At 43.1% G+C, this 12,205-nt stretch overlaps 1 protein-coding gene across 1 annotated transcript in view; it reads right to left on the minus strand.

Moving 5' to 3' along the window:
• Window positions 1-12,205, minus strand: part of LOC121283860 (von Willebrand factor A domain-containing protein 3B-like) — a 330,503-nt gene that overhangs the window by 168,446 nt on the left and 149,852 nt on the right. The window contains 2 exon segments of the mRNA XM_041198660.1: window positions 6,297-6,474; window positions 6,577-6,627. Of these exon segments, the coding sequence (XP_041054594.1) occupies window positions 6,297-6,474; window positions 6,577-6,627 (229 nt within the window).

Genomic DNA, 12,205 nt, shown 5'->3' on the forward strand with positions numbered 1-12,205 from the left:
TAACATCCTTTTATTCCACCAATTTTATTAGTAAGCTGAAAAAATAAATAAATACTTTGCTTGGCATCTTCTAGCTAGGTGCAAGATTTCACCCATTTTTTTGAATGGCTTATTTAAAAATACAAATTGCCCCCTTGACATCTATGTTTCTAAACTTCCCCATGTTTATGTAATTACCCTTTCCAACCTATTTCTTTCTATACCTCAAAGCCTCTAGATCAGCTGGCTTTAATCCAATTAAGACACACACACATAAACACATATAGACACAGATACCACTAAACTTCATTTTAAAAATATAATTTTCAATAACATTATAGACATTAATATCTCTTCATGACAAAGGCAATGTGCGTAGATAGACAGATCCAATGAGATTAATCTTTATGATATTGTTGACTAATTGAATGTTAGCAACAACTTTACACCAGTAAAATTCTGGTGATGCCAGAATTAGGACTAAAAAGTTTTGGGAACCATCTTATTCGTGCACACCAATTAAAGGGACCGTGTATTGTGCTTTCTTGGGGGCAGAGACAGAATACCTGTCAATGCACAAACAGGTGGTGTAGCACTGGACCCAGGGACAGAGTCAGAATTCCTGTCAGTGCAAGAACAGGCGATGTAGCACTGGACCCAGGGACACAAACAGAATCCCTGTCAGCGCAAAAACAGGCAGTGTAGCACTGGACCCAGGGACACAAACAGAATCCCTGTCAGTGCAAGAACAGGCGATGTAGCACTGGACCCAGGGACAGAGACGGAATTCCTGTCAGTGCAAGAATAGATGTGTAGCACTGGACCCAGGGACAGAGGCAGAATTCCTGTCAGTGCAAGAATACGTGGTGCAGCACAGGGCCCAGGGACAGAGGCAGAATTCCTGTTGGAATTCCCGAAGGTTCGAGATTATTTTCTGTTTCTTCTGGACTGGCCATCAATTTGAAGTTGTGGAGTCTGTACTGTATTATTGATAAGTATATCTTCAGTTCTTTTGCTCCTTTAGTTAATTGATAAGTATATTGTTGTTTTACTTTATCCTTTATTTAATGAACTTTGGTATTATTTGCTAATGCAGTATCTGAGTCTTTGCCTGATGGTTATATCTCTGTCGAACTAAAACAGTTTGAAAGATTAATTTGGGATCTAGTGAACAGGCTGCATGCAACTAAATTAAATCAAGCCTAAATTTTAAGGTCTAAACCACCTTTTTTTTAAAGTACGCTTCACTCCATCCAGATGTCATCTTCATGCACCCAATCTAACTCTCCAAGCACATTCTGCAATCAGCATCCTAGCCTGATTGCACTTTGCTGTCATCAATTGTCCTTAATCCTGCTGTAGAGTATGAGGCAAAAAAAAAAATCACAGGCTCTGCTGCTAACTGTTAATGCTCAAGAGATTTGATTAATGCCAATCATCAGGTCTGATGAAAGGACTCATCAGAATTAAGATGGTAGATGTCTCGGACTTGTAAAGCAGTGGTTCAAATTAAGGCACAATTTGTCAGAGCAGCTTATTAATAACTGGAGGTCTTGTGGTGTACCGGTAGTGTCCCTACCTCTGAGCCAGAAGCTCTGGGTTCAAGGTCCGACTTCAGGATTTGATGGCCACAGAAGGTGCATTCATGATGTGGCCAAATAGGTTGATCGTCAGTCTGTAAATCCTTCCAATATGCCCAATGGCAGGCAGAAGGAGCAGGAGAGTTTCCTGATCAGCCATACTGCAGAAGGCAGCAGCAAACCACTGCAGTACTTTGCCAAGCACAATCATGGACCAATCCAATGGAAGTCCATGGTTGCAAATGCTTTCTTAGGACATGGTACCTGAGGGAGGAGGAGGCTTATTAACATCTGAAACCTAAAGTTCAATTTTTCCAACTTTAGCTCAAGTTCCTGAAGTGCAACAGTGAACTCAACTTCTGACACAGTAAGCAAGATTGCTTCCACTGTGCAAAGGCTGGTACTTAAGTTTGAATTTAATGTACAGCTGGACAGGAAGTCCAAATAGATAAATAGCAGCAGAGGAGGTGGTTCACTAGGCTGATTCCTAGAATGAAGGGGTTGTCTTATGATGAAAGATTGAGCAGGGCCTATATTCACTGGAATTTAGAGGAATGAGAGGCGATCTTATTGAAACATATCAGATTCTGAGGGAGCTTGAAAGACTAGATGCTGAAGGGATGTTACCCCTCATGGATAAATGAAGAACCAGGAGGCACAGTTTAAAAATAAAGGGGCTCCCATTTAAGACAAAGATGAGGAGGAATTTCTTCTCTCAGAGGATCTTTAGTCTTTGGAATTTTCTTCCACGGAGAACAGTGGAGGCTGGATCATTAAATATATTCAAGTTTGAGTTGGACATATTTTTGATCAACAAGAGAGTCATGGATTTTGGGGGGCAGACAGGAAAGTAGGGTTAAGGCCACAATCAAATCAGTGATAATCTTAATGAATGGCAGAGCAGGCTTGATGGGCCGAATGGCCTACTCCTGCTCTTATTTCTTATGATCTTACGAACAGGATTTAATGCAGAATGCAATGTAGACAGAACAGCCAAGACTTAGGTCATCAGATAATATTAGGCAGCTGCAAAGGTTAGGTTTAAATGATTAAGAAATTACTAAGAAAATTGTTCACTTCAACATTGCTGGCACACACCAGGAGCAGACATCAGGAAATTGCACCCACTCAGCACGTGTTTTTATGTCTATTCATTTTAATGGTCTGAATATCCTGGAGGTGTGCAATTTCCTGATATGTACGTGTACCAGGAAATCCTGAAGATTCCTGCACTTGAAGCTGTCAGATTACCAGGCATCTGCCACTATTTCATATGTAACACAATAGGGTATTCATTAAAGTATAATTGTTTCATATTCAGAAATATGAACCAAATCATGCAAAGTCTTATATTCTTTCCTTTACAGTAATTAAGTTTTTTCTTTCTCACTTCACGTAGCTCAATTCCCTCCCTCTTTTGTTGACTGTGTTTCTGATGTTACATAGGTGCAAACAATGCTGGGAACATGTTATGTGCTTGCTTGGCTTGGTTGGTGATAATCTTCCATTGGATATAGAAGGTTGCAGATCTAACGCCATTCCAAGAGTTGACTTAGGCTGATAGCTCAGTGCAATACAGAGGGAGTATACCATCGGTGCAATACAGAGGGAGTATACCACCAGTGCAATACAGAGGGAGTATACCACCAGTGCAATACGGAGGGAGTATACCACCAGCGCAATACAGCGGGAGTATACCACCAGCGCAATACAGAGGGAGTATACCACCAGTGCAATATGGAGGGAGTATACCACCAGTGCAATACGGAGGGAGTATACCACCAGCGCAATACAGAAGGAGTATACCATTGGTGGTACTGACCGTTAGCAAGAGGTTAAGCTGCCCAGGAGAAATGAAAGACCCTGTGGCAGTGTTCAAAGAACAGGCAGTTCTCCTGGTATCCTCCCCAATGTTCATCTCTCAACTAACAGTACCAAAGCATGTTTGTTTAATGACAGTGGTTGCACCTTGAAACAGAAATACATTTGTTTTATTCTTTCATGGGATGTGGGTGCCACTGGCAAGGCCAGCACTGGTTGCCCATCCCTGACTGCCCTTAAACTGAGTGGCTTACCAGGTGAGCTGAGTCAACCACACTGCTGTGGATCTGGAGTCACATGTAGGGCAGACAGGTTTCCTTCTCTAAAGGAAATTAGTGAACCAGCTGGGTTTTTATGACAGTTTCATGCTTATCATTACTGAGACTAGCTTTATATTCCAGATTCATTGTCAGCTTCATTCAAATTCCACCAGCTGCCATGTTGGTATTTGAACCCATATCCCCAGGTCATTAACCAGGGTCCCAGGACTACTAGTCCAGTGATGTTATCACTGTGCCACTGTCTCCCCTTGACTATGAAGTGCTGTGGCACAGCCTGAGAACATGAAAGGCACAATCTATAATGCAAGTTTCTCTTTTGAAGCTTCAGATTGTGTGACAGAAAGATACAGATTTATAATATGGTGATAATAGAATAGGATAAAAATAAGGATGAGTTACAACAGCAAAATACAGTTTTACTGAAAACAAATACACAGACTGTGGACTGCAGCAGCTCAAGAAGGCAGCTCACCACCAGCTTCTTAAGAGCAATTAGGGATGGGCAAAAAAATACTGGCTTAGCCAACGATGCCCACATCCCATAAATGAATTTTTAAAAAACTGACAATATATGGGTATGGTAGCATAGTAGTTATATTAATAGGTGATTAATGAAGAGACCTGGACTAATTACTCTCATAACAAGAGTTAAAATCCCACCATCAAAAGAAAACAAAAGACTTGCATTTATATAGTGCTTATCATACGCATGTCTCAAATTGCTTTATAGCTTTTGAAACACTTTTGAAATGTAGTCACTGTTGTAAAGTAAATGTGACAGCCAGTTTGTCCACAGCAAGCTTCCACACAAACAGCAAAGTGGTAATGATCAGGTTATCTGTTTTTTTGTGACGTTGGTTGAGGGATAAATATTGGCTGGGACACTCCCCTGCTCTTCCTCAGAATAGTTCCATGGGATTTTTGTGTCCCAGGAGGCCAGACACGGCCACATTTTAACATCTTGCCTGAAAGATGGCATCTCCAATAGTGCAGCACTCCCCCAGTACTACACTGAGGGCAGCGTGATGACATCAGGCGTGTGTCCCGACGTCACCATGCATCATTCTCATCTTCAGTTCAGCTGGCGCACACCGGAGTTGTCTACATGCCCACTGACCTGTCAAAGGCCTGTTAAGGCCATTAACGAACTAATTAAAGTACTTGTCAGGACTGCCCGTCCATCCTTAAGGCTGGTGGGCAGGCGAAGAGCCCAGGCGGCCTTCGCATTTTTCATGGAACCTCATCCACGGGCAGGATGAGGTTTCATGAGGGGTTTATTAATTAAATAAAATGTCTTTTGAAAATTCATAGACATGTCCCAGCTCATGTGACAATGTCACATGAGGAGGCATGTCTGAATAATTTGATTTTTTTATTTTTCCCATCTTTATGACTGAACTTAATCTCCCTGAGGCACGGAGCTGCCTCGGGGAGATTTCTACGCTCTATCGCGCATCCCCAACTCTCCCTCCTCCCCCCACCCGCACAGGTGACGCTGAGCGCTTCCGGGTGCCCGTCACACTTGGCGGGCCTTAACTGGCCTGGCCACTTAAAATGGCGGCGTGCAGGCAGCGATCGGCTCCGCACCCACCCACGCCCGCTCCCAACCGTCCCGCCTGACAGGGAGAAAATTCTCCCCTGAGTGTTAGCCTAGATTTTTATGCTCAAAGCCTACGTTAGGACTTGGACCCACACGTCGGACTCAGAGGGAAGAGTGCTACCACAGCTAACACCATAATTTAAATACTATTTCTGTTAAACTTGGAAAGACGAAGCTGCTATCAGTAAAGAAATGATCATTTCTTTATTTGAATTATTTGAATTATTTTTAAAAACCAGCTGGTTTACAGATGTCCTTTAGGGAAGGAAACCTGCAGTCCTCACTCACTCTGGTATATATGTGTATCCAGTCCCATTATAACAGCTCTCTGAAGTGGTCCAGCAAGCCATTCAAACCGCCTCAAGAGAAAGGTAGAGGAATGGGAAATAAAAGTTGATCCTGCCAGTAGTGCCCACATCTAGAGAACGAATTTTAAGAAGTCTTGTATTTATCGTACGGTTACGAGAAATTAGCATATCAGGAAGTGACATAATGAAATGAATCTGCATGGTGAAAGCAACAGCAAACTCATATATTACCCTTGTCTTCCCTTCTTTGAAGTGTTATTTCATCATATGCCAACAAGGAAAGCAAATTGGTTGCACCGGTGTGCAAGTTGTGCACAGGATTTTTAAGCCAGTTGGCTTGTAAACTCTGCGAAGATCATCGGTGTATATGTCGCACATTGAGGCTTAAACATCTGCAGCAGGCAGTGACCAAGAAACCAAAGTTTGCCATGTTTCTGATTATTTTGCTCAATATTTGTGAATGTAATTAGATCTAAAACTTCCTAAAAAGTTATTCACTACTTGTACTATGCTGTCAGCGGGAGTTAGAAGTAATTATATTGTTCAATTAAGCTTTTTTTCTGACAGGGGATTTTGGTTCAATCTTTTGTTAATCCCAATTTTAGACTTCAAGGCCAATTCTTTACAAGAATTAGTAAGCAAACCTTTATGAAGTGAGATATTTGAAATCCTTTGGACACATATTGTAACAGCCATCACTCTGGAAACCTGAAGAAGATTCACAAACCTTTTCTTTAGCAGCTTTCTGGAGGTCTGAAGCCTGTTGTTCATATGAATAACCAGTCTGAATTTCCTCCTCTAATAGTGTAATATCCTCCTGAGAAATAGGCCAACCCATTCTGCCCAATGCCTCCAGGAAGGCCTCCTTATGGTCTCCAAATGAGATTGGTTTATCACTGCTGAACCTTGTATGAATAAGCACACACAGAAAGAGAAATAATCCAAATCTAATTTCACTTGCAACAAAAATGCTTATGTACTGATTTGTAAAGAATGTTGTTACTTACTTATCACGCTCCTCTTGAGATAATGCTCTCCATACAACTAAATTCAAACGCCTTGCAAAAGAGAAAAAAAAGTATTGAAAATTCTTAACTCATAATGAATTTGGAAACTCCAGTTTGTATTATTTAGAAGGTTAATCCAAAGTCAACAAAAGTAATATTTCTTTGCATTTAGATGAATATTGCTAGAAGCCCACTGTAAACTAGCTTGCAAAAGTAATAGAGGACTCTGTAACATTAAAGTAAATTGTTGCAGTAATTAATGGCACTATAAGGTGCTATGTAAACATAAGCTGTTGTGGCACACTGCAAAACTCACCAGTTAAAAATCATCAGTGAGTTAGTTGCAAGATAAATGCTTGTACAGAACAATTATTGTAAATAGCACTAACACACAGAGGAAAATAAAGATAGGGTAAAACTTAGATGGGGTTGCAACAGTGGGAGGGAGCGAAATGGTTACCCCTATACAACCCACCCAAGTTTCTTCCCCATTCTGCTGGAATAGCAACTTACCCCCAATGTATTTCTTAATTGACTCCTTTAACCTCTTTGCTCGATCTGTAGTGGGAAATCTGTACTTACTTTTATCATTAAACCTTTAAAAAAACTGGTTCCTTTATTTTCAATGTTAGGTTTTCTCAGATTGTATTTTACTAATAGTACAGCAACAAATAGATCAGTAATACTGATGCTTCTAGACAGAGTTAATACATTAGTGGTAATACAGAGTCCACATTCTTGGGTTGCTGTAAACAGTGGACATCCAGGAGTGGAAATAAAAACAAAAAACTGCGGATGCTGGAGATCCAAAACAAAAACAGAATTACCTGGAAAAACTCAGCAGGTCTGGCAGCATCGGTGGAGAAGAAAAGAGTTGACGTTTCGAGTCCTCATGACCCTTCAACAGAACTGGTTCTGAACAGAAAGGGTCATGAGGACTCGAAACGTCAACTCTTTTCTTCTCCGCCGATGCTGCCAGACCTGCTGAGTTTTTCCAGGTAATTCTGTTTTTATCCAGGAGTGGAAGTTGTGCCGGTTTTCAGGCGCAGAGTACATGTCTCACACAAGTGTGCACATGATCACATGGACGTAACTAAGGCCCCAAATTGGTCTTCCTGATTCACATACAACAAGCAGACTGCCAGTACTATTCACCCTATTAATGGGCACTGCTAATCAGGGTGTCACTACCATGCATTGCTGGAGCTATGTGAAGACAACCTGCACCTTTTAAACGGGAGGTGTACTTTGGCTGCAAGCAACTAAAGGCGGCTGATGATAGCAAATAGAAGAGAAGTTGAAAAGGCCGTCAGTTTTCTGACTCTGCACTGGAGATATTGAAGGAGAAGTTCAGCAGAGGGAGGTACATCATGGGCGGAATTTTACAGTCCTGTCGCGGCAAGGTGTGGGGCCGTAAAATGCAGCGAGCCGGTCAAAAGTTCATTGACATCGGCAGGGCGGGAAAATCCCACCAGCGTAAAATTCCGCCCTATATATCCATCAGGTAGCAGGAAGATATCTAGGCAAGCTCCCTGGCACTATGGAGGAGTGCTGGTAAAGCCACTGAGCACCAGAAGCATCACTCCCAGTACATGGTTGTCACACAGAGAAGAGTTTAATAACCTCTCAAATTGAGCCCCCTAACTCATTACCTCTACTTAGCTTGACATTCATTGTAATCCCAGCATTCACAACACTTTCTTCCCCTGATTCCCATCACTCTTCTCCAATCACTGCAGTACACTTCACTTCCACCTCCTGTTGGTCCTATTGAACCTGCTACACTCCACACAATTACTTCCTTCATGTCCTCACACCTCTGTCATCCTTCCCACATCAGTGACACTATTCTACCTTGACAGGCACGTCCTCAAAGCATTCACTACTCTTAACACTGAAACACTCCCTTCTAACTTGCAGGACAAGCTTTCAGGCAATAAGAGGGAACAAGCAACCACAAAAGGAGGGACTATCCCCACTGAAAAAATATTGTGGGGCTGGGGGGGTAGGGCGGGGAGAATCAGATGTGTGATGTTTGTTGATCGACTGTAGGTCAAGTTCCACAGGGTTTTCCACCCACATTCTTTGTTTCATTCTCACTTAAGTCAAGCTTTCAGACACCGTTGATGACAAATTGCTGTTGTTTTCAGGAGTCAATCATTTGTCTCTGCTTACCCATGTAGCTAAATGCTAATGTTTGTCCCTTTGACACATTTCAGGTCCAGGAACTCCTCACAGAACTGAGGGAGCAGAGCAAGAAGAGAGCAGCACTCCAGATGAGAAAGTTAAGACTTTACATTTTGGAGACACCAGCTCAGAGACTGGCATCCCGCGTTGTTCAGAATGTAGAGCAGTCCGCCCCATAGAGATTCAGCCAGAACTTGGGCAAGGACAAAGACAAGGACAGCCCAGGAAGCAGCTTGCTGAAGAGGTTGCTTTGTCCCCAGCCATTATACAGAGAGCACAGATGAAGACTTCAAAGTCCAACCATTCACTGATACCCACAGGTTTTCTTAGTAAGTGCACTGATTGCCTGTTAGCAAGCTTATACACTGTGTCAGAACATGAATGAGTTCATGTACTGTCTTCACACACAGCTTTGAGATAAGGTAGTCAACCATGGAGTCAGTAATCAGATCGATGAGCACTGTGGGGAGCTCCACAGTAGTGAAGCCTTCGGTAACAGATCTGAGAGCTTTGATGGAATCTCAAACTGTTGCCACATAGGTTCTAGCACTGCCTCTGAATCCTCTGATCATTTTAAATAGCATTCGGAAAGACTGCTTCCCGACTACTCCTGCCATGACTGGTTGGACAGGTTTAGGAAGTGGGGTCTCAGGCACGCACCCTTTCTCAAAGGGTCCTGAGTCAGATGCAAGACCCCCACTAACATATTTAAATTATGTCTGTGTTTGTTTAAGGCAGCTGCCAAAGCCATCTAATGCGTGGCTGAACCAAAATGGCATCAGATGCACGGTTTACTGTTTTATAGTGCAGAAGGTGGCAGTGCAAAATTCATCTTTGTGTGGTAATAAGAACAGAAAATGCTGGAAAAACTCAGCATGTCTGGCATCATCTGTGGAGAGAGAAACAGAGTAAACATTTCAAGTCGTATAACTCTTTTTGCTTTCGTCTTTCTGGTGCCTGTTTTGGACTCAGAAATTAAAATAACACACACAAATTTTGCATGAGCACATTGACTAAATTAAAAATTGGTGCCCAGAGTATTTTTTTACTTCATAGGTCTTCAGCTACTGAGCCCTTCTCCTTCGAATCTGCTGTCATACACCCGTCTCCTCAAAAACAACCTTTGCCACTTCTGTCCTTGCAAACTATCAACCCATCTCCAGCTTCCCTTTCCTCTGGAATCAGATGTAAGGTTCTGGGGAAAATGGGCATGGATTTGGGAGGTGACAACACATTTTCCCCAGAACCTTACATTTGATTCCCTCCAAACCAAGTTCCACCCCTGCCTGTCACTGTAGCAAAATGGCTCTTCGCAAAGATACAAATAACATCCTATGTGACTGTGATAAAGGCAAACCACCCCTTCTTGCCCTTCTCCACTTGACTGTAATCTTTAACATGACTGATCACACCATCATCCTTGAGTGTCTCTCCATTGTCATCCAGCTGAGTAGGCCGGCATTCTTATCTATCCAGACATAACCTGAGAACCCCACATCATATCAACAATTTCCAGTTCCCTGGTTCTAACTGCCTTCTCTTCACCATGAATGTCCAATCCCTCTACACCTCCACCCCCATCGGGATGGTCTGTGGGCTCTCTGCTTCTTCCTTGCGCAGAGACCCGAACAATCCGCATCCACCACCACTCTCTGTCTTGTTGAACGTGTTCTCTTACTGAACAATTTCTCCTTTAACTTGTCTCACTTCCTCCAAATAAAAGGTGTAGCAATGGATACCCACATGGGCCTCAGTTATGCCTGTCTCTTTATAGGGTATGTGGAACATTCCTTGTTCCAGTCCTATTCAGGCCCCATCCCACAACTCTTTCTTGGTACATCGATGACTGTATCAGTGCCACTTCATGCTCTCATCTGGAACTGGAAAAATTTGACAATTTTGATTCCAATTTCCACCCCTCTATCACCTTCACATGGTCCATCACTGACACTTCCCATCACTAAGACACTCTATTTCCTTCTAGGCATAGAACATAGGAAGAGGAGTAAGCCATTTAACTCCTCAAGCCTGTTCCACCATACGATGAGATCATTGCTGACTTGTGACCTAACTCTGTTTATTGTCTTTGCCCCATATTCCTAACACCTTTGGATAATAAAAATTTATCAATGTCACATTTAAAATTTAGAACTGATCTGGCATCAATTGTCATTACATAAGCTAATTCCACCCCTGCCTTTGTTCATCAGCTGCTGAAACCCTAACATAATAAGCCTTTGTTCCTTCTAGATCTGACTATTGCAATGCATTCCTGACCAGCCACCCATAAAGCTAAGGTCATCCAATACTCGGCTGTCAGTGACCTTACTCATACCATGTTCCCAATGCTCACTGACCTGCACTGGCTCCTAATCAAGAAATGCCTGGATTTAAAATTCCCACCCCTATTTTTAAATCCCTCCATAGTCTAGCCCTTCCCAATCTCTGTAATCTCCCCCGGTCCTGCAACTCTCTGAGATGCACTCCTCTCATTCTGGCCACTTGAGCATCCCAGATTTTAGCCACTCCTCTCCACCACTCTTTTCTCCTTTAAAATGTGCCTGAAATCTGCCCAAATATCTCATCTGCCTCCACCTCCCTAGCCCTTCCACCAGAGCCCTTACCAGCTGCACATGTGCCAGTCACCATGACTGTCCATGCAGAGACACAGAGGCGGCAGTCAGAAGGGGGTTCCCAATGGGTGCCTGCACGATGAAGCCGGCCATCATGTCATATAGACCGAGGAGTAAGCAGCCCTGCCTCAACCTCCTCGGAGGCAACACAGGGCACTTCGTAGGAGTTTTTTTTATTCATTCACAGGATGTGGGCTTTGCTGGCTAGGCCAGCATTTATTGCTCATCCCGAGTTGCCCTTGAGAAGGTGGTGGTGAGCTGCCTTCTTGAACTGCTGCAGCCCATGTGGTGTAGGTACACCCACAGTGCTGACAGGGAGGGAGTTTCAGGATTTGACCCAGTGACAGTGAAGGCGATATATTTCCAAGTTAGGGTGGTGAGTGACTTAGAGGGGAACTTCCAGATGGTGGTGTTCCATCCATCTGCTGCCCTTGTCCTTCTAGGTGGTAGTCATTGTGGGTTTGGAAAGTGCTGTTTAAGGAGCCTTGGTGAATTCCTGCAGTGCATCTTGTAGATAGTACACACTGCTACCACTGTGCGTCGGAGGTGGAGGAAGTGAATGTTTGTGGATGTGGTGCCAATCAAGTGGACTGCCACAGTATTTATATGGCTAGTCCAGTTCAGTTTCTGGTCAATGGCAACCCCCAGGATGTTGATTGTGGGGGATTCAGTGATAGTAATACCATTGAACATCAAGGGGTGATGCTTGGATTCCCCCTTGTTGGAGATGGTCATTGCCTGATACTTGTGTGGTGCGAATGTTACTTGCCAGTTGTGAGCCCAAGCCTGGATATTGTCCAGGTCTTGCT

The sequence above is a fragment of the Carcharodon carcharias genome, chromosome 11 (genome assembly GCF_017639515.1).
Source record: "Carcharodon carcharias isolate sCarCar2 chromosome 11, sCarCar2.pri, whole genome shotgun sequence".
NCBI classification, from domain to species: Eukaryota; Metazoa; Chordata; class Chondrichthyes; order Lamniformes; family Lamnidae; genus Carcharodon; species Carcharodon carcharias.